The following is a 23,026-nucleotide window of genomic DNA, read 5'->3' on the forward strand; positions in this document are numbered from 1 at the left end:
CTTTGTAGGATATTGATGAGAGTTTGTTATTCACTTTTTGTGTAGGATTACGTGCGTACAGGCAGGCATGGTAATATACGTACCTGGGTGCCTATTTCTATGTGTGAGTCAGTGAATGTGTGAAGCCAAAAGGGGATAGATGTGAGGTAGTATGTGATTAATCTGCTGTTCACTACGGTCCCCTGTGTGGGATTGGTAAGCGCTGAAGCCTTCTGAGTGGTCAGTTTCAATCAATCACATTTATGTTTAAAGACCCTTTAACATCAGCAGTCACAACGTGCTTTACAGTAACCCAACCTAGACCCTAAAGTGCAAGCAATGCAAGAGAAAGCACAGTGGTCAGGACACTCTCTTGAAGAAGTGGTGTAAAAGGTACCCAACTGTCATACTTGTGTAAAAGTAAATATACATTAATAGAAAATGACTCAAGTAAAAGTGAAAGTCACCAAGTAAAATATTACTGGAGGAAAAGTATCTGGTTTTAAATATATTTAAGTATCAAAAGTCAATGCAACCGCTAAAAATGTACTTAAGTATCAGAAGTAAAAGTATAAATCAATTTAAATCCCTTATACTAAGCAAACAAGATGGCACCATTCTTTAATATTTTTTTACAGACAGCCAGGGACACACTCCAACACTAAGGCATATTTTACAAATGAAGCATGTGTGTTTAGTGAGTCTGCCAGATCAGAGGCAGTATGAATGACAAGGGACCATTTTCCTGTCCTGCTAAGCATTCAAAATGTGTCAGGGAAAATGTCTGGAGTAAAAAGTACATAATCTTCTTTAGGAATGTAGTGAAGTAAAAGTAAAAGGTAAGTAGTATTTTAAAGTATTTTTACTTAAGTACTTTACACCATTGCCTAGAAGGAAGGGACCTAGGAAGAAACCTAGAGAGGAACCAGGCTCAAATGGTTAACTTCTTCTTAATAGGGGGCGCTATTTTCACTTTGGGAAAAAATCGTGCCCAAATTAAACGGCCTCGTACTCTGTTCTAGATCATACAATATGCATATGATTATTACTATTGGATAGAAAACACTCTGAAGTTTCTAAAACTGTTTGAATTATATCTGTGAGTAAAACAGAACTCATTTGGCAGCAAACTTCCAAACAGGAAGTGAAAATTCTGAAAATGGGGCTCTGTGTCAGGGCCTGCCTATTCAATCGCCTTATATTTATGGATCTGTATGCACTTCATACGCCTTCCACTAGATGGGAAGGAGAGAGAAGGAATGGAGAGATGGAGGGAAAGAGAAGGAGGATATAAAATATATAGAGAGAGAGAGAGAGGAGAGAGAGGAGAGAGAGGGAGAGAGAAGGTATAGACAGACAGAGGTGGAGACAGAGACAGGCAGAGGTGGAGACAGACAGACAGAGGTAGAAACAGACAGACAGTTTGGCTATTGTGGTGAGCTACTATAAATATATATTGTGTTTTCGCTGTAAAACACTTAAAAAATCGGAAATATTGGCTGGATTCACAAGATGTTTATCTTTCATTTGCTGTATTGGACTTGTGATTTCATGAAATTATATTATATGATATCCCTGTGGCGCTAGGCTAGGCTATGCTAGTCAGCTTTTTTGATGAGGAGGATCCCGGATCCGGGAGGGTGAATCGGTAGAGGTTTAAGCAGTAAGCTGTGCCCTGATAGGCTGTGTCCTGATAGGCTGTGTGTGCGTGTCTCACCACATTGTCTCTGCTCAGGACCTCCAGGATGTTGTTGAGCAGCTCCACGCTGTTCCTCCGCTCGTCATGAGGACCCTCCCCCATGTCCTTCAGCGCTCCGCTCAGCTCCCGAAGCATCATGGGTAGCAGAATGTCACGGCACTCTGAGGGACACAACACATATTCAGGATGGTCAGGTTCAGCCATGCACGCGCACACACACACACACACACACACACACACACACACACACACACACACACACACACACACACACACACACACACATACACACATACACACACACACACACACACACACACACACACACACACACACACACACACACACACACACACACACACACACACACACACACACACACACACGCAGGTGGTCAAACAACCATACACATACAACAGGGTCTCTCAAACTGCACAACCACACACTGACCATTTAAACTGTAGTTATGTCCTTGAGCTGTTCTTGTCTATTGATGTTCTGTATTATGTCATGGTTCATGTTCTGTGTGGACCCCTGGAAAAGTAGCTGCTGCTTTTACAACAGCTAATGGGGATCCTAATAAAATACCAAATACCAAACTCAATGCTCTCCATTCTTTAATCTCTCTTTCTTTCCCTCCCTCTCTCTAGCCGCAGGTAGACTAAGCACATTAAAAGCTCATTTAGGCAGAGGAGAGTCATTATTAACAGAGAGCAAGCAGGCAAGTCATTCTGAGATAGCCTGGGTCTAACCTAGCACTCAATCACTGCACTGAGAGAGACAGGAAACCTAGCACTCAATCACTGCACTGAGAGAGACAGGAAAGGTGTGAGGAAAGGGGGAGGACAGGGATGAGGGGAGAAGTGGGAGGAAATGGGGAGGAGAGGAGACTTGGCAGTTAGGGGGGGGGGGAAGAAGAAGAAGAGAGAGAGAGAGGAGGGGGAAGGTAAAGAGAGAGTAGTACACTGCCAAGAGATGTACACAGCTCAGTGACCCAGAGAAGGAGATGTACACAGCTCAGTGACCCAGAGAAGGAGATGTACACAGCTCAGTGACCCAGAGAAGGAGATGTACACAGCTCAGTGATCCAGAGAAGGAGATGTACACAGCTCAGTGACCCAGAGAAGGAGATGTACACAGCTCAGTGACCCAGAGAAGGAGATGTACACAGCTCAGTGACCCAGAGAAGGAGATGTACACAGCTCAGTGACCCAGAGAAGGAGATGTACACAGCTCAGTGACCCAGAGAAGGAGATGTACACAGCTCAGTGACCCAGAGAAGGAGATGTACACAGCTCAGTGATCCAGAGAAGGAGATGTACACAGCTCAGTGACCCAGAGAAGGAGATGTACACAGCTCAGTGATCCAGAGAAAGATATGTACACAGCTCAGTAATCCAGAGAAGGAGATGTACACAGCTCAGTGACCCAGAGAAGGAGATGTACACAGCTCAGTGACCCAGAGAAGGAGATGTACACAGCTCAGTGACCCAGAGAAGGAGATGTACACAGCTCAGTGACCCAGAGAAGGAGATGTACACAGCTCAGTGACCCAGAGAAGGAGATGTACACATCTCAGTGACCCAGAGAAGGAGATGTACACAGCTCAGTGACCCAGAGAAGGAGCTGTACACAGCTCAGTGACCCAGAGAAGGAGATGTACACAGCTCAGTGACCCAGAGAAGGAGATGTACACAGCTCAGTGACCCAGAGAAGGAGATTTACAGCTCAGTGACCCAGAGAAGGAGATGAACACAGCTCAGTGACCCAGAGAAGGAGATGTACACAGCTCAGTGACCCAGAGAAGGAGATGTACACAGCTCAGTGACCCAGAGAAGGAGATGTACACAGCTCAGTGATCCAGAGAAGGAGATGAACACAGCTCAGTGATCCAGAGAAAGAGATGTACACATCTCAGTGACCCAGAGAAGGAGATGTACACAGCTCAGTGACCCAGAGAAGGAGATGTACACAGCTCAGTGACCCAGAGAAGGAGATGTACACAGCTCAGTGACCCAGAGAAGGAGATGTACACAGCTCACTGACCCAGAGAAGGAGATGTACACAGCTCAGTGATCCAGAGAAAGAGATGTACACAGCTCAGTGACCCAGAGAAGGAGATGTACACAGCTCAGTGACCCAGAGAAGGAGATGTACACAGCTCACTGACCCAGAGAAGGAGATGTACACAGCTCAGTGATCCAGAGAAAGAGATGTACACAGCTCAGTGACCCAGAGAAGGAGATGTACACAGCTCAGTGACCCAGAGAAGGAGATGTACACAGCTCAGTGACCCAGAGAAGGAGATGTACACAGCTCAGTGATCCAGAGAAAGAGATGTACACAGCTCAGTGACCCAGAGAAGGAGATATACACAGCTCAGTGATCCAGAGAAAGAGAGAATAAACAAAGATAAAGTGAGAAAGTTGATCTTCCTCCTTGCTACTGTTTATGTGAACAGTGAGAGATAAGAGACGAGACATTGTGTTGACTCTCCTCTAATGTAAACATGTCCAAACCCAATCAACCACTCCTCCCCTACACAAGTTCTACTCAAACATATTGTGGTTACAATATAACACACCTGTCTGGTGATATATGAAATAGTAAGTTAGCCAGAACGGCCCATAGGGCAGGAAGTTATCTCCTGTTTCTGCAGTGTGAGGTAAGAGAGGGTGAGGGAGGGTGAGAAGGTGAGAGAGTGAGGAGGTGAGAGAGGGTGAGGAGGTGAGAGAGGGTGAGGAGGTGAGAGAGGGTGAGAAGGTGAGAGAGTGAGGAGGTGAGAGAGGGTGAGGAGGTGAGAGATGCTGAGGAGGTGAGAGAAGGTGAGGAGGTGAGAGAGGGTGAGGAGTTGAGAGAGGGTGAGAAGGTGAGAGGGTGAGCAGGTGAGAGAGGCTGAGAAGGTGAGAGAGGCTGAGAAGGTGAGAGAGGCTGAGAGAGGCTGAGGAGGTGAGAAGGAGAAAGAGGGTGAAGAGCTGAGAGAAGGTCCGGAAGTGAGAGAGGCTGAGGAGGTGAGAGGGTAAGAGCGGTTGAGGAGGTGAGAGAGGGTGAGGAGGTGAGAGAGGGTGAGAAGGTGAGGGAGGATGAGAAGGTGAGAGGGAAAGGAGGTGAGAGAGGATGATGAGGTAGGAGAAAGAGGGTGAGAAGTTGAGAGGGTGAGAGAAGGTGAGGAGGTGACAGAGGGTGAGGAGGTAAGAGAGGGTAAGAAGGTGAGAGAGGGTGGGAAGGTAAGGAGGTGAGATAGGGTGATAAGGTGAGAGGGTGAGGAAGTGAGAGAGGGTGATAAGGTGAGAAAAGGTGATAAGGTGAGAGGGTGAGGGAGTGAAAAGGGGTGATACGGTGAGAGGGTGATAAGGTGAGAGGGTGATGAAGTGAGAGAGGGTGATAAGGTGAGAGGGTGATGAAGTGAGAAAGGGTGATAAGGTGAGAGGGTGATAAGGTGAGAGGGAGGGGAAGTGAGAGAGGGTGATAAGGTGAGAGGGTGAGGAAGTGAGAGAGAGTAATAAGGTGAGAGGGTGAGGAAGTGAGAGAGGGTATTGCTGTACCAGCCAAGAACAAAATAACAAAATTACCCAGCAAGCAATTTTCGAGGCCAGACCACTTCAACCCTGTTTGTGCATACGCACGTGCGTGTGCTCTGCAGGATGTATTTCCCCCCCCCCCCCACACACACACACACACACACACACACACACACACACACACACACACACACACACACACACACACACACACACACACACACACACACACACACACACACACACACACACACACACACAGCCTGAAGTACTAATCTTTATTAAATTCTAAAAACTGTGTTTACTCTCTATAAACTCAGTTTTTGTTTATGTATTTGAGTGTGTGTGTGTGTGTTTGTCTGTATGTGTGTGTGTCTAATTGAATAGAAATGAACAGCCATCCCTGGCTGGCAGGCAGTGGATACAGCCATGATAAATCAGCAGCCAGCTGAAAGCTACTTTCCATTTTTCATTTCATGCCATCGAGTCCCAGCCAACACAATAAACTATCTAGCATGGTAATAAGGTGACATTCCAATTACTGGCGGGCATCTAAATCAGAGCCCTCTTCCTCCTCCTCTTCTCTCTCTCTTTCACTGGTTGGTTAGGATCCCTGGCTCAGAGTTAGATTGGGAAGGTAATGGAGGAGGCCAGTCCTGGAACAAGCAGCTACATCTAGGGGGTGGAAAGGACTGGTGGTAGGCCAAATCACTACTACTATCTCTCTGTGTCTCTGTCTGTCTGTCTGTCTTGTCTGTCTGTCTCTCTATCTGTCTCTCTGTCTTGTCTGTCTGTCTGTCTGTCTGTCTGTCTGTCTGTCTGTCTGTCTGTCTGTCTGTCTGTCTGTCTGTCTGTCTGTCTGTCTGTCTGTCTGTCTGTCTGTCTGTCTGTCTGTCTGTCTCTCTCTCTCTCTCTGCCTCTATCTCTCTATCTGTCTCTCTCTCTGCCTCTATCTGTCTGTCTCTCTGTCTCTCTCTCTTGTCTGTCTGTCTGTCTGTCTGTCTGTCTGTCTGTCTGTCTGTCTGTCTGTCTGTCTGTCTGTCTGTCTGTCTGTCTGTCTGTCTGTCTGTCTGTCTGTCTGTCTCTCTGTCACTGTCTGTTTGTCTCTTTCTCTGTCTGTCTGTTTCTGTCTGTCCGTCTGTCTCTCTCTGCCTGTCTCTCTTTCAACAGCATACCAAGTGTATTGATCCATTAATTGTCTGTTTATTTGATTATGTCTACTGATGTGTTTAATTGACACGTTAAGAGAGGTATAGATGAAGAAATGTATTTATTTGTCCCTGTCCTCTCCTCGGCTCGTCAGTACGCAGTATCTGTCCTCTTCCTCTCAGATCCTTAGACAGAGCCTTGTCCAAAATAACAAACAACTGACGGACGGACAGACAGACAGACTGACGGACAGACAGACAGACAGAATGAGAAACAGACAGACAGAGAGACAGACAGACAGTCATTTCCTCAACCCCTCTCCCCCTCCACCCCTCTCCCCCCTCCACTCATCTCTCCCCCACCCCTCTCCTCCTCCACCCCTCTCCCCCCTCACTCATCTCTCCCACCTCTCTCTCCTCCTCCACCCCTCTCCCCCCTCACACATCTCTCCCACCTCTCTCTCCCCCCTCCACCCCTCTCCCCCCTCACTCATCTCTCCCACCTCTCTCTCCTCCTCCACCCCTCTCCTCCTCCACCCCTCTCCTCCTCCACCCCTCTCCCCCCTCACTCATCTCTCCCACCTCTCTCTCCTCCTCCACCCATCTCCCCCTCCACCCCTCTCCCACCTCCCTCTCCCCCTCCCCCCACCTCTCTCACCACCCAACCCAACAGTTTCCATAGTAACTCATCGTTGCATTCGGGATGGGTGTAGAGTAGTAATCAAAGATGACTATGGACAGATCAGACAGTATGTGCTTTTAGTTTCAGCTGTGTGCGTTTGGGGTGTAAATGACTCATGTATAGAATAAAATACACAGTCTCATACAGACATAGACATACAAGTTTATACACATACTGTACACCTGCACACATACTGTATGTAGAAACAATATGAAAAAGTGTGAAAATATATCAAGTCACTCCTGTAAGTCCCTCTGGATAAGAGAGTAAATGTAAATGTCCTTTTCCTTGCCTCTCTCTGAGTACAAGAACTGTCTGTTCTCTTGCTCAGTTAATACTGTTTATCTTCAGAAATCATATTGGGTTATCATAAAGACCGACGTTATCATTTACAAATGTATGGTCTCACCCCGCCTTAATCTATCGGATCAATTCTCTCTCATTTTCCTGTCTAAAACTAGGACGTGTAGTTGATTGTAGGTCTGGGTAGTAACCGTAGGGTCAGAGGGCTGGCGATGGAAGGAGAGAGAGATGGATGGTCGAACAATTGTCATAATGTCCTCCGTCACTTCATCTAAAGACATTTAAAGACATTTAAAGACATCTATTTGATTTAGTTAGTCTTTTCAATTACCAGTTTTGTTATTTTCTTTTGTACATATTATATGTTTCGCTGGCATTATTCCTCACTTTCAAATAAAAGCCTCACTCTGGGCAAGACAAGTCAAGATCTGCTGCTGCTGCCTCCTCACTGTTAAAGTCCTACCGCAGGGCCTCACCTCACAGACGTATAGACAGATAGAGGAGTTAGCACACAAACTGATAGACAGAATGAGGAGTTAGCACACAGATTAGATTGAACCCTCTGGCCTGCTTTAGAGAATAAGCAAGAAAACGAATGAACAACGGACTAATTATTTTATTGTCTCAGCTTGTCCTGATCTGTCGTTCCTTTCTTCTACCATCCCATCCAGTATGGTTCCTTTCTTCTACCATCCCATCCAGTATGGTTCCTTTCTTCTACCATCCCATCCAGTATGGTTCATTTCTTCTACCATCCCATCCAGTATGGTTCCTTTCTTCTACCATCCCATCCAGTATGGTTCATTTCATCTACCACCCCATCCAGTATGGTCCCTTTCTTCTACCATCCCATCCAGTATGGTTCCTTTCTTCTACCATCCCATCCAGTATGGTTCCTTTCTTCTACCATCCCATCCAGTATGGTTCCTTTCTTCTACCATCCCATCCAGTATGGTGCCTTTCTTCTACCATCCCATCCAGTATGGTGCCTTTCTTCTACCATCCCATCCAGTATGGTTCATTTCTTCTACCATCCCATCCAGTATGGTTCCTTTCTTCTACCATCCCATCCAGTATGGTGCCTTTCTTCTACCATCCCATCCAGTATGGTGCCTTTCTTCTACCATCCCATCCAGTATGGTTCATTTCTTCTACCATCCCATCCAGTATGGTTCCTTTCTTCTACCATCCCATCCAGTATGGTTCATTTCTTCTACCATCCCATCCAGTATGGTTCCTTTCTTCTACCATCCCATCCAGTATGGTTCCTTTCTTCTATCATCCCATCCAGTATGGTTCATTTCTTCTACCATCCCATCCAGTATGGTTCCTTTCTTCTACCATCCCATCCAGTATGGTTCCTTTCTTCTACCATCCCATCCAGTATGGTGCCTTTCTTCTACCATCCCATCCAGTATGGTGCCTTTCTTCTACCATCCCATCCAGTATGGTGCCTTTCTTCTACCATCCCATCCATTATGGTGCCTTTCTTCTACCCACCCATCCAGTATGGTTCCTTTCTTCTACCATCCCATCCAGTATGGTTCCTTTCTTCTACCATCCCATCCAGTATGGTCCCTTTCTTCTACCATCCCATCCAGTATGGTTCCTTTCTTCTACCATCCCATCCAGTATGGTTCCTTTCTTCTACCATCCCATCCAATATGGTTCCTTTCTTCTACCATCCCATCCAGTATGGTTCCTTTCTTCTACCATCCCATCCAATATGGTGCCTTTCTTCTACCATCCCATCCAGTATGGTGCCTTTCTTCTACCATCCCATCCAGTATGGTTCCTTTCTTCTACCATCCCATCCAGTATGGTTCCTTTCATCTACCATCCCATCCAGTATGGTGCCTTTCTTCTACCATCCCATCCAGTATGGTTCCTTTCTTCTACCATCCCATCCAATATGGTGCCTTTCTTCTACCATCCCATCCAATATGGTTCCTTTCTTCTACCATCCCATCCAGTATGGTTCCTTTCTTCTACCATCCCATCCAGTATGGTGCCTTTCTTCTACCATCCCATCCAGTATGGTGCCTTTCTTCTACCATCCCATCCAGTATGGTTCATATCTTATACCATCCCATCCAGTATGGTTCCTTTCTTCTACCATCCCATCCAGTATGGTTCATTTCTTCTACCATCCCATCCAGTATGGTTCCTTTCTTGTACCATCCCATCCAGTATGGTTCCTTTCTTCTATCATCCCATCCAGTATGGTTCATTTCTTCTACCATCCCATCCAGTATGGTTCCTTTCTTCTACCATCCCATCCAGTATGGTTCCTTTCTTCTACCATCCCATCCAGTATGGTGCCTTTCTTCTACCATCCCATCCAGTATGGTTCATTTCTTCTACCATCCCATCCAGTATGGTTCCTTTCTTCTACCATCCCATCCAGTATGGTTCATTTCTTCTACCATCCCATCCAGTATGGTTCCTTTCTTCTACCATCCCATTCAGTATGGTTTCTTTCTTCTATCATCCCATCCAGTATGGTTCATTTCTTCTACCATCCCATCCAGTATGGTTCCTTTCTTCTACCATCCCATCCAGTATGGTTCCTTTCTTCTACCATCCCATCCAGTATGGTGCCTTTCTTCTACCATCCCATCCAGTATGGTGCCTTTCTTCTACCATCCCATCCAGTATGGTGCCTTTCTTCTACCATCCCATCCAGTATGGTGCCTTTCTTCTACCATCCCATCCAGTATGGTGCCTTTCTTCTATCATCCCATCCAGTATGGTTCCTTTCTTCTACAATCCCATCCAGTATGGTGCCTTTCTTCTACCATCCCATCCAGTATGGTGTCTTTCTTCTATCATCCCATCCAGTATGGTGCCTTTCTTCTACCATCCCATCCAGTATGGTTCCTTTCATCTACCATCCCATCCAGTATGGTGCCTTTCTTCTACCATCCCATCCAGTATGGTTCCTTTCTTCTACCATCCCATCCAGTATGGTGCCTTTCTTCTATCATCCCATCCAGTATGGTGCGTTTCTTCTACCATCCCATCCATTATGGTGCCTTTCATCTACCCTCCCATCCAGTATGGTTCCTTTCTTCTACCATCCCATCCAGTATGGTTCCTTTCTTCTACCATCCCATCCAGTATGGTCCCTTTCATCTACCATCCCATCCAGTATGGTGCCTTTCTTCTACCCTCCCATCCAGTATGGTGCCTTTCTTCTACCATCCCATCCAGTATGGTTCCTTTCATCTACCATCCCATCCAGTATGGTTCCTTTCTTCTACCATCCCATCCAGTATGGTGCCTTTCTTCTACCATCCCATCCAGTATGGTTCCTTTCATCTACCATCCCATCCAGTATGGTGCCTTTCTTCTACCATCCCATCCAGTATGGTTCCTTTCTTCTACCATCCCATCCAGTATGGTTAATTTCTTCTACCATCCCATCCAGTATGGTTCCTTTCATCTACCATCCCATCCAGTATGGTGCCTTTCTTCTACCATCCCATCCAGTATGGTTCCTTTCTTCTACCATCCCATCCAATATGGTGCCTTTCTTCTACCATCCCATCCAGTATGGTGCCTTTCTTCTACCATCCCATCCAGTAAGGTGCCTTTCTTCTACCATCCCATCCAGTATGGTGCCTTTCTTCTACCATCCCATCCAGTATGGTTCCTTTCTTCTACCATCCCATCCAGTATGGCGCCTTTCTTCTACCATCCCATCCAGTATGGTTCCTTTCTTCTACCATCCCATACAGTATGGTTCCTTTCTTCTACCATCCCATCCAGTATGGTGCCTTTCTTCTACCATCCCATCCAGTATGGTTCCTTTCTTCTACCAGCCCATCCAGTATGGTGCCTTTCTTCTACCATCCCATCCAGTATGGTGCCTTTCTTCTACCATCCCATCCAGTATGGTGCCTTTCTTCTATCATCCCATCCAATATGGTTCCTTTCTTCTACCATCCCATCCAGTATGGTTCCTTTCTTCTACCATCCCATCCAGTATGGTGCCTTTCTTCTACCATCCCATCCAGTATGGTGTCTTTCTTCTACCATCCCATCCAGTATGGTTCATATCTTATACCATCCCATCCAGTATGGTTCCTTTCTTCTACCATCCCATCCAGTATGGTTCATTTCTTCTACCATCCCATCCAGTATGGTTCCTTTCTTGTACCATCCTATCCAGTATGGTTCCTTTCTTCTATCATCCCATCCAGTATGGTTCATTTCTTCTACCATCCCATCCAGTATGGTTCCTTTCTTCTACCATCCCATCCAGTATGGTTCCTTTCTTCTACCATCCCATCCAGTATGGTGCCTTTCTTCCACCATCCCATCCAGTATGGTTCATTTCTTCTACCATCCCATCCAGTATGGTTCCTTTCTTCTACCATCCCATCCAGTATGGTTTCATTTCTTCTACCATCCCATCCAGTATGGTTCCTTTCTTCTGCCATCCCATCCAGTATGATTTCATTTCTTCTACCATCCCATCCAGTATGGTTCCTTTCTTCTACCATCCCATTCAGTATGGTTTCTTTCTTCTATCATCCCATCCAGTATGGTTCATTTCTTCTACCATCCCATCCAGTATGGTTCCTTTCTTCTACCATCCCATCCAGTATGGTTCCTTTCTTCTACCATCCCATCCAGTATGGTTCCTTTCTTCTACCATCCCATCCAGTATGGTGCCTTTCTTCTACCATCCCATCCAGTATGTTTCCTTTCTTCTACCATCCCATCCAGTATGGTGCCTTTCTTCTACCATCCCATCCAGTATGGTGCCTTTCTTCTATCATCCCATCCAGTATGGTTCCTTTCTTCTACAATCCCATCCAGTATGGTGCCTTTCTTCTACCATCCCATCCAGTATGGTGTCTTTCTTCTATCATCCCATCCAGTATGGTGCCTTTCTTCTACCATCCCATCCAGTATGGTTCCTTTCATCTACCATCCCATCCAGTATGGTGCCTTTCTTCTACCATCCCATCCAGTATGGTTCCTTTCTTCTACCATCCCATCCAGTTTGGTGCCTTTCTTCTATCATCCCATCCAGTATGGTGCGTTTCTTCTACCAACCCATCCATTATGGTGCCTTTCATCTACCCTCCCATCCAGTATGGTTCCTTTCTTCTACCATCCCATCCAGTATGGTTCCTTTCTTCTACCATCCCATCCAGTATGGTCCCTTTCATCTACCATCCCATCCAGTATGGTGCCTTTCTTCTACCCTCCCATCCAGTATGGTGCCTTTCTTCTACCATCCCATCCAGTATGGTTCCTTTCATCTACCATCCCATCCAGTATGGTTCCTTTCTTCTACCATCCCATCCAATATGGTGCCTTTCTTCTACCATCCCATCCAGTATGGTTCCTTTCATCTACCATCCCATCCAGTATGGTGCCTTTCTTCTACCATCCCATCCAGTATGGTTCCTTTCTTCTACCATCCCATCCAGTATGGTTAATTTCTTCTACCATCCCATCCAGTATGGTGCCTTTCTTCTACCATCCCATCCAGTATGGTGCCTTTCTTCTACCATCCCATCCAGTATGGTTCCTTTCTTCTACCATCCCATCCAATATGGTGCCTTTCTTCTACCATCCCATCCAGTATGGTGCCTTTCTTCTACCATCCCATCCAGTATGGTGCCTTTCTTCTACCATCCCATCCAGTATGGTGCCTTTCTTCTACCATCCCATCCAGTATGGTTCCTTTCTTCTACCATCCCATCCAGTATGGTGCCTTTCTTCTACCATCCCATCCAGTATGGTTCCTTTCTTCTACCATCCCATACAGTATGGTTCCTTTCTTCTAACATCCCATCCAGTATGGTTCCTTTCTTCTACCATCCCATCCAGTATGGTTCCTTTCTTCTACCATCCCATCCAGTATGGTGCCTATCTTCTACCATCCCATCCAGTATGGTTCCTTTCTTCTACCATCCCATCCAGTATGGTGCCTTTCTTCTACCATCCCATCCAGATTGGTTCCTTTCTTCTACCACCCGATCCAGTATGGTGCCTTTCTTCTACCATCCCATCCAGTATGGTGCCTTTCTTCTACCATCCCATCCAGTATGGTTCCTTTCTTCTACCAGCCCATCCAGTATGGTGCCTTTCTTCTACCATCCCATCCAGTATGGTGCTTTTCTTCTACCATCCCATCCAGTATGGTGCCTTTCTTCTACCATCCCATCCATTATGGTGCCTTTCTTCTACCCACCCATCCAGTATGGTTCCTTTCTTCTACCATCCCATCCAGTATGGTTCCTTTCTTCTACCATCCCATCCAGTATGGTCCCTTTCTTCTACCATCCCATCCAGTATGGTTCCTTTCTTCTACCATCCCATCCAGTATGGTGCCTTTCTTCTACCCACCCATCCAGTATGGTTCCTTTCTTCTACCATCCCATCCAGTATGGTTCCTTTCTTCTACCATCCCATCCGGTATGGCCCCTTTCTTCTACCCACCCATCCAGTATGGTTCCTTTCTTCTACCATCCCATCCAGTATGGTTCCTTTCTTCTACCATCCCATCCAATATGGTGCCTTTCTTCTACCATCCCATCCAGTATGGTGCCTTTCTTCTACCATCCCATCCAGTATGGTTCCTTTCTTCTACCATCCCATCCAGTATGGTTCCTTTCTTCTACCATCCCATCCAGTATGGTGCCTTTCTTCTACCATCCCATCCAGTATGGTGCCTTTCTTCTACCATCCCATCCAGTATGGTGCCTTTCTTCTACCATCACATCCAGTATGGTGCCTTTCTTCTACCATCCCATCCAGTATGGTTCATTTCTTATACCATCCCATCCAGTATGGTTCCTTTCTTCTACCATCCCATCCAGTATGGTTCATTTCTTCTACCATCCCATCCAGTATGGTTCCTTTCTTCTATCATCCCATCCAGTATGGTTCATTTCTTCTACCATCCCATCCAGTATGGTTCCTTTCTTCTACCATCCCATCCAGTATGGTTCCTTTCTTCTACCATCCCATCCAGTATGGTGCCTTTCTTCTACCATCCCATCCAGTATGGTTCATTTCTTCTACCATCCCATCCAGTATGGTTCCTTTCTTCTACCATCCCATCCAGTATGGTTCATTTCTTCTACCATCCCATCCAGTATGGTTCCTTTCTTCTACCATCCCATTCAGTATGGTTCCTTTCTTCTATCATCCCATCCAGTATGGTTCATTTCTTCTACCATCCCATCCAGTATGGTTCCTTTCTTCTACCATCCCATCCAGTATGGTTCCTTTCTTCTACCATCCCATCCAGTATGGTTCCTTTCTTCTACCATCCCATCCAGTATGGTGCCTTTCTTCTACCATCCCATCCAGTATGGTTCCTTTCTTCTACCATCCCATCCAGTATGGTGCCTTTCTTCTACCATCCCATCCAGTATGGTGCCTTTCTACTATCATCCCATCCAGTATGGTTCCTTTCTTCTACCATCCCATCCAGTATGGTGCCTTTCTTCTACCATCCCATCCAGTATGGTGCCTTTCTTCTATCATCCCATCCAGTATGGTGCCTTTCTTCTACCATCCCATCCAGTATGGTTCCTTTCTTCTACCATCCCATCCAGTATGGTGCCTTTCTTCTACCATCCCATCCAGTATGGTGCCTTTCTTCTACCATCCCATCCTTTATGGTGCCTTTCTTCTACCCTCCCATCCAGTATGGTTCCTTTCTTCTACCATCCCATCCAGTATGGTTCCTTTCTTTTACCATCCCATCCAGTATGGTCCCTTTCATCTACCATCCCATCCAGTATGGTGCCTTTCTTCTACCCTCCCATCCAGTATGGTGCCTTTCTTCTACCATCCCATCCAGTATGGTTCCTTTCATCTACCATCCCATCCAGTATGGTGCCTTTCTTCTACCATCCCATCCAGTATGGTGCCTTTCTTCTACCATCCCATCCAGTATGGTTCCTTTCATCTACCATCCCATCCAGTATGGTGCCTTTCTTCTACCCTCCCATCCAGTATGGTTCCTTTCTTCTACCATCCCATCCAGTATGGTTCCTTTCTTCTACCATCCCATCCAGTATGGTGTCTTTCTTCTACCATCCCATCCAGTATGGTTCCTTTCTTCTACCATCCCATCCAGTATGGTGTCTTTCTTCTACCATCCCATCCAGTATTGTTCCTTTCTTCTACCATCCCATCCAGTATGGTTCCTTTCTTCTACCATCCCATCCAGTATGGTTCCTTTCTTCTACCATCCCATCCAGTATGGTTCCTTTCATCTACCATCCCATCCAGTATGGTGCCTTTCTTCTACCATCCCATCCAGTATGGTTCCTTTCTTCTACCATCCCATCCAGTATGGTGCCTTTCTTCTACCATCCCATCCAGTATGGTGCCTTTCTTCTATCATCCCATCCAGTATGGTTCCTTTCTTCTACCATCCCATCCAGTATGGTGCCTTTCTTCTACCATCCCATCCAGTATGGTGCCTTTCTTCTACCATCCCATCCATTATGGTTCATTTCTTCTACCCTCCCATCCAGTATGGTTCCTTTCTTCTACCATCCCATCCAGTATGGTGCCTTTCTTCTACCATCCCATCCAGTATGGTCCCTTTCATCTACCATCCCATCCAGTATGGTGCCTTTCTTCTACCCTCCCATCCAGTATGGTGTCTTTCCTCTACCATCCCATCCAGTATGGTTCCTTTCGTCTACCATCCACTCCAGTATGGTGCCTTTCTTCTACGATCCCATCCAGTATGGTGCCTTTCTTCTACCATCCCATCCAGTATGGTGCCTTTCTTCTACCATCCCATCCAGTATGGTGCCTTTCTTCTACCATCCCATCCAGTATGGTTCATTTCTTCTACCATCCCATCCAGTATGGTGCCTTTCTTCTACCATCCCATCCAGTATGGTTCCTTTCTTCTACCATCCCATACAGTATGGTTCATTTCTTCTAACATCCCATCCAGTATGGTTCCTTTCTTCTACCAATTCATCCAGTATGGTGCCTTTCTTCTACCATCCCATCCAGTATGGTGCCTTTCTTCTACCATCCCATCCAGTATGGTTCCTTTCTTCTACCATCCCATCCAGTATGGTGCCTTTCTTCTACCATCCCATCCAGTATGGTTCCTTTCTTCTACCATCCCATCCAGTATGGTTCCTTTCTTCTACCATCCCATCCAGTATGGTTCCTTTCTTCTACCATCCCATCCAGTATGGTTCCTTTCTTCTACCATCCCATCCAGTATGGTTCCTTTCTTCTAACATCCCATCCAGTATGGTTCCTTTCTTCTACCATCCCATCCAGTATGGTGCCTTTCTTCTACCATCCCATCCAGTATGGTTCCTTTCTTCTACCATCCCATACAGTATGGTTCCTTTCTTCTACCATCCCATCCAGTATGGTTCCTTTCTTCTACCATCCCATCCAGTATGGTGCCTTTCTTCTACCATCCCATCCAGTATGGTTCCTTTCTTCTACCATCCCATCCAGTATGGTTCCTTTCTTCTACCATCCCATCCAGTATGGTGCCTTTCTTCTACCATCCCATCCAGTATGGTTCCTTTCTTCTACCATCCCATCCAGTATGGTCCCTCTCTTTTACCATCCCATCCGGTTTTGATGTGTTCAACCTCTCACACTGATTGTCGGACAGAAGAATAATTTGTGTAAATTGAGCCATTATTGCTTCTCATAAATGTTTCTGGGCAACCAGAAACAGATTAGCCATTGTGACAGAGACGTGCGTGTGTGTGTGCGTGCGCATGTGTTTGTACAGTCTGTGCCTGCCAGGCTCCTTAATCCATGGAGCGTAAGTCAAATTAATCTAGAGGGAAAAATCCAATCCGTTCAAATGTTACACATGGTCCATGGATGCAACCTAGTGTCATAAACCCTTGGACAGAGACAACCAGCCCTAGAAACACACACACACACACACACACACACACACACACACACACACACACACACACACACACACACACACACACACACACACACACACACACACACACACACACACACACACACACACACACACACACACACACACACACACTGTCAAATCACACACACACATACACACACAAATAACAGACACACACATAAACCCCCCCCCCCCCCCCCCCCCCGGCACACAAACACACACACACTTACAACTCTCCCTTGTCACTCAGTGTTTCCCCATAGTGATGGGAGGCAGACAGGTAGATTCAACAGGTATTGGGAGGCAGACAGGTAGATTTACTATGTATTGGGAAGCAGACAGGTAGATTCACTATGTTTTGGGAGGCAGACAGGTAGATTTGCTATGTATTGGGAAGCAGACAGGTAGATTCACTATGTTTTGGGAGGCAGACAGGTAGATTTACTATGTATTGGGAGGCAGACAGGTAGATTCACTATGTATTGGGAGGCAGATAGCTAGATTCACTATGTATTGGGAGTCAGACAGGTAGATTTACTATGTATTGGGAGGCAGACAGCTAGATTCACTATGTATTGGGAGTCAGACAGGTAGATTTACTATGTATTGGGAGGCAGACAGCTAGATTCACTATGTATTGGGAGGCAGACAGGTAGATTTACTATGTATTGGGAGGCAGACAGGTAGATTTACTATGTATTGGGAGGCAGACAGGTAGATTTACTATGTATTGGGAGGCAGACATGTAGATTCACTATGTATTGGGAGGCAGTGATATCAGACCAGAACCCATTAGCTGGTATAAAATGTACTCCCCTCCTGCATACTTGACTGGCCTAAACGCTCTCCCACAAACAGGCTCACATCTTCAACCCAAGGCCAAATACATCTCAATTAAAATGATAGTCAGCCCTTATTTAGCGGCTCAGGGTTGAGATGGTATGAATGAATAAATAAATGGATAAGCAAGGCAGTCACTCCAAGATGGCACAGCAGTCAGACGCCCTTTGTCCTCATCTTGTCGTGTCCCGTATATATATATATATTTACACCTTTCTTCGCATATCTTTTATATATTTTCTTCTCCAAAAACTCAACTTCAAAACACTTTCCTGCAACCCGCCTCACCAAATAAAAAAATATATATATTATTTACATCAAATCTGAAAATCCACAATAGAAGCTAGCCAGAAGCTAACCAGAAGCTAACCAGAAGCTAGCCAGAAGCTAACCAGAAGCTAACCAGAAGCTAATCCAGAAGCTACCCAGAAGCTAGCCAGTTTACTGGCTAACATTAGTATTTCAACTAACCACTGTTTGTGGTCTTCAGCTATTCCTTTAGCTAGAAAATCTATCGCCACTTTTGTACAACGTGACTCAGACCAGAACATACCGGACCTATTTTTCTCCATATCCCCGGAGTTCAACCGCAAGCTCTGGACATTTACACCTGGATTTCGCAGCTAGCTAGCTGCTACCCGTGTGACTATTGGCTTACGTTGATCCCGGAGCAAACATCAATTATTCCGGAGCTAGCCAGCTGAAGAGTTCCATCAGCCACTCCTGGGCTACAATCACCTATCCGGACCCGTTTTACTGCCAATGCGGAGCCCCACCGGGCCTTCACGACTGGACTACCGACGTTATCTGCCCGAGGGAGTTATCCAACTGGCACCTCCGTCGCGACGTTACCTGAATGCCCATCTGCGGCCCGCTAATCGTTAGCTGTCTTATTGGCTGCTATCTGAATAAGTCTATCGGACAATTGTTCTTCGGTCACTATAACTATATCTATTTTGCCAATTGGATTGATCCCCTCTACCACACGGAACCCCACTAATCTACCGACGTAAACGCACGAGTTGGCTAAAAACAGACCTCCATCCTATGCTAGCTTGCTACCGATGGCCCGGCTAGCTGTCTGAATCGCCGTGACCCCAACCAACCTCTACTCACTGGACCCTTATGATCACTCGACTAAGCATGCCTCTCCTTAATGTCAATATGCCTTGTCCATTGCTGTTCTGGTTAGTGTTTATTGGCTTATTTCACTGTAGAGCCTCTAGCCCTGCTCACTATACCTTATCCAACCATTCAGTTCCACCACCCACACATGCGATGACATCACCTGGTTTCAATGATGTTTCTAGAGACAATATCTCTCTCATCATCACTCAATACCTAGGTTTACCTCCACTGTATTCACACCCATCATACCTTTGTCTGTACATTATTCCTTGAAGCTATTTTATCGCCCCCAGAAATGTCCTTTTACTCTCTGTTCTAGACGTTCTAGATGACCAATTCTCATAGCTTTTAGCCGTACCCTTATCCTACTCCTCCTCTGTTCCTCTGGTGATGTAGAGGTAAATCCAGGCCCTGCAGTGCCTATTTCCACTCCTATTCCCCAAGCGCTCTCTTTTGATGACTTCTGTAACCGTAATAGCCTTGGTTTCATGCATGTTAACAATAGAAGCCTCCTCCCTAAGTTTGTTTTATTCACTGCTTTAGCACACTCTGCCAACCCGGATGTTCTAGCCGTGTCTGAATCCTGGTTTAGGAAGACCACCAAAAATTCTGACAATTTCATCCCTAACTACAACATTTTCAGACAAGATAGAACGGCCAAAGGGGGCGGTGTTGCAATCTACTGAAAAGATAGCTGTAACGGCTGTCCTCGCTGACAGAAGGAGAGGACCAAAACGCAGAGTGGTTAGTGTTCATTATTTAATGAAAGTCAACAAAACACTTCAAAATACAAAACAACCAACAAACGTGACAAAACCGAAACAGTCCTGTGTGGCACAAACACTGACACAGGAACAAACACCCACAAAAACACACGTGAAACCCAGGCTGCCTAAGTATGATTCTCAATCAGGGACAACGATTGACAGCTGCCTCTGATTGAGAATCATACCAGGCCGAACACAAAAATCCCAACATAGAAAATCAACCATAGACAAAACCACCCAACTCACGCCATTGACCAGCTAAAATAAATACAAGACAAAGGAAAACAGGTCAGGAACGTGACAATAGCCTGCAGAGTTCTGTCCTACTATCCAGGTCAGTGCCCAAACAATTTGAACTTCTACTTTTAAAAATCCACCTCTCTAAAAACAAGTCTCTCACCGTTGCCGCCTGCTATAGACCACCCTCTGCCCCCAGCTGTGCTCTGGACACAATATGTGAACTGATTGCCCCCCATCTATCTTCAGAGCTCGTACTGCTAGGCGACCTAAACTGGAACATGCTTAACACCCCAGCCATCCTACAATCTAAGCTTGATGCCCTCAATCTCACACAAATGATCAATGAACCTACCAGGTACAACCCCAAAGCCGTAAACACGGGCACCCTCATAGATATCATCCTAACCAACTTGCCCTCTAAATACACCTCTGCTGTTTTCAACCAAGATCTCAGCGATCACTGCCTCATTGCCTGCATCCGTAATGGGTCAGCGGTCAAACGACCTCCACTCATCACTGTCAAACGCTCCCTGAAACACTTCAGCGAGCAGGCCTTTCTAATCGGCCTGGCCCGGGTATCCTGGAAGGATATTGATCTCATCCCGTCAGTAGAGGATGCCTGGTTATTTTTTTTAAACGCCTTCCTCACCATCTTAAATAAGCATTCAAGAAATTTAGAACCAGGAACAGATATAGCCCTTGGTTCTCTCCAGACCTGACTGCCCTTAACCAACACAAAAACATCCTATGGCGTTCTGCATTAGCATCGAACAGCCCCCGTGATATGCAACTTTTCAGGGAAGCTAGAAACCAATATACACAGGCAGTTAGAAAAGCCAAGGCTAGCTTTTTCAAGCAGAAATTTGCTTCCTGCAACACAAACTCAAAAAAGTTCTGGGACACTGTAAAGTCCATGGAGAATAAGAACATCTCCTCCCAGCTGCCCACTGCACTGAAGATAGGAAACACTGTCACCACCGATAAATCCACTATAATTGAGAATTTCAATAAGCATTTTTCTATGGCTGGCCATGCTTTCCACCTGGCTACCCCTACCCCGGTCAACAGCACTGCACCCCCCACAGCTACTCACCCAAGCCTTCCCCATTTCTCCTTCTCCCAAATCCAGTCAGCTGATGTTCTGAAAGAGCTGCAAAATCTGGACCCTTACAAATCAGCCGGGCTAGATAATCTGGACCCTTTCTTTCTAAAATGATCTGCTGAAATTGTTGCCACCCCTATTACTAGCCTGTTCAACCTCTCTTTCGTGTTGTCTGATATTCCCAAAGATTGGAAAGCAGCTGCGGTCATCCTCCTCTTCAAAGGGGGGGACACTCTTGACCCAAACTGCTACAGACCTATCTCTATCCTACCCTGCCTTTCTAAGGTCTTCGAAAGCCAAGTCAACAAACAGATTACCGACCATTTCGAATCCCACCGTACCTTCTCCGCTATGCAATCTGGTTTCAGAGCTGGTCATGGGTGCACCTCAGCCACGCTCAAGGTCCTAAACGATATCTTAACCGCCATCGATAAGAAACAATACTGTGCAGCCGTATTCATTGACCTGGCCAAGGCTTTCGACTCTGTCAATCACCACATCCTCACCGGCAGCCTCGACAGCCTTGGTTTCTCAAATGATTGCCTCGCCTGGTTCACCAACTACTTCTCTGATAGAGTTCAGTGTGTCAAATCGGAGGGTCTGTTGTCCGGGCCTCTGGCAGTCTCTATGGGGGTGCCACAGGGTTCAATTCTTGGACCGACATCAATGATGTCGCTCTTGCTGCTGGTGAGTCTCTGATCCACCTCTACGCAGACGACACCATTCTGTATACATCTGGCCCTTCTTTGGACACTGTGTTAACAACCCTCCAGGCGAGCTTCAATGTTATACAACTCTCCTTCCGTGGCCTCCAATTGCTCTTAAATACAAGTAAAACTAAATGCATGCTCTTCAACCGATCGCTGCCTGCACCTGCCCGCCTGTCTAACATCACTACTCTGGACGGCTCTGACTTAGAATATGTGGACAACTACAAATACCTAGGTGTCTGGTTAGACTGTAAACTCTCCTTCCAGACTCACATCAAACATCTCCAATCCAAAGTTAAATCTAGAGTTGGCTTCTTATTCCGCAACAAAGCATCCTTCACTCATGCTGCCAAACATACCCTTGTAAAACTGACCTTACTACCAATCCTCGACTTCGGTGATGTCATTTAGAAAATAGCCTCCAATACCCTACTCAATAAATTGGATGCAGTCTATCACAGTGCCATCCGTTTTGTCACCAGAGCCCCATATACTACCCACCACTGCGACCTGTACGCTCTCGTTGGCTGGCCCTCGCTTCATACTCGTCGCCAAACCCACTGGCTCCAGGTCATCTACAAGACCCTGCTAGGTAAAGTCCCCACTTATCTCAGCTCGCTGGTCACCATAGCAACACCCACCTGTAGCACGCGCTCCAGCAGGTATATCTCTCTGGTCACCCCCAAACCCAATTCTTCCTTTGGCCGCCTCTCCTTCCAGTTCTCTGCTGCCAATGACTGGAACGAACTACAAAAATCCCTGAAACTGGAATCTCCCTCACTAGCTTTAAGCACCAGCTGTCAGAGCAGCTCACAGATTACTGCACCTGTACATAGCCCATCTATAATTTAGCCCAAACAACTACCTCTTTCCCTACTGTATTTATTTATTTATTTATTTAGCTCCTTTGCACCCCATTATTTCTATCTCTACTTTGCACATTCTTCCACTGCAAATCAACCATTCCAGTGTTTTACTTGCTATATTGTATTTA

At 46.0% G+C, this 23,026-nt stretch overlaps 1 protein-coding gene across 1 annotated transcript in view; it reads right to left on the reverse strand.

Moving 5' to 3' along the window:
- The window catches only part of LOC120062377 (dedicator of cytokinesis protein 2-like), a 169,297-nt gene that overhangs the window by 73,969 nt on the left and 72,302 nt on the right, over positions 1–23,026 (reverse strand). The window contains exon 25 of the mRNA XM_039012306.1: positions 1,697–1,839. Coding sequence (XP_038868234.1) covers positions 1,697–1,839 — 143 coding nt within the window. The remainder of the gene's footprint in view (positions 1–1,696; positions 1,840–23,026) is intronic.

The sequence above is a fragment of the Salvelinus namaycush genome, chromosome 17, assembly GCF_016432855.1.
Source record: "Salvelinus namaycush isolate Seneca chromosome 17, SaNama_1.0, whole genome shotgun sequence".
NCBI lineage: Eukaryota > Metazoa > Chordata > Actinopteri > Salmoniformes > Salmonidae > Salvelinus > Salvelinus namaycush.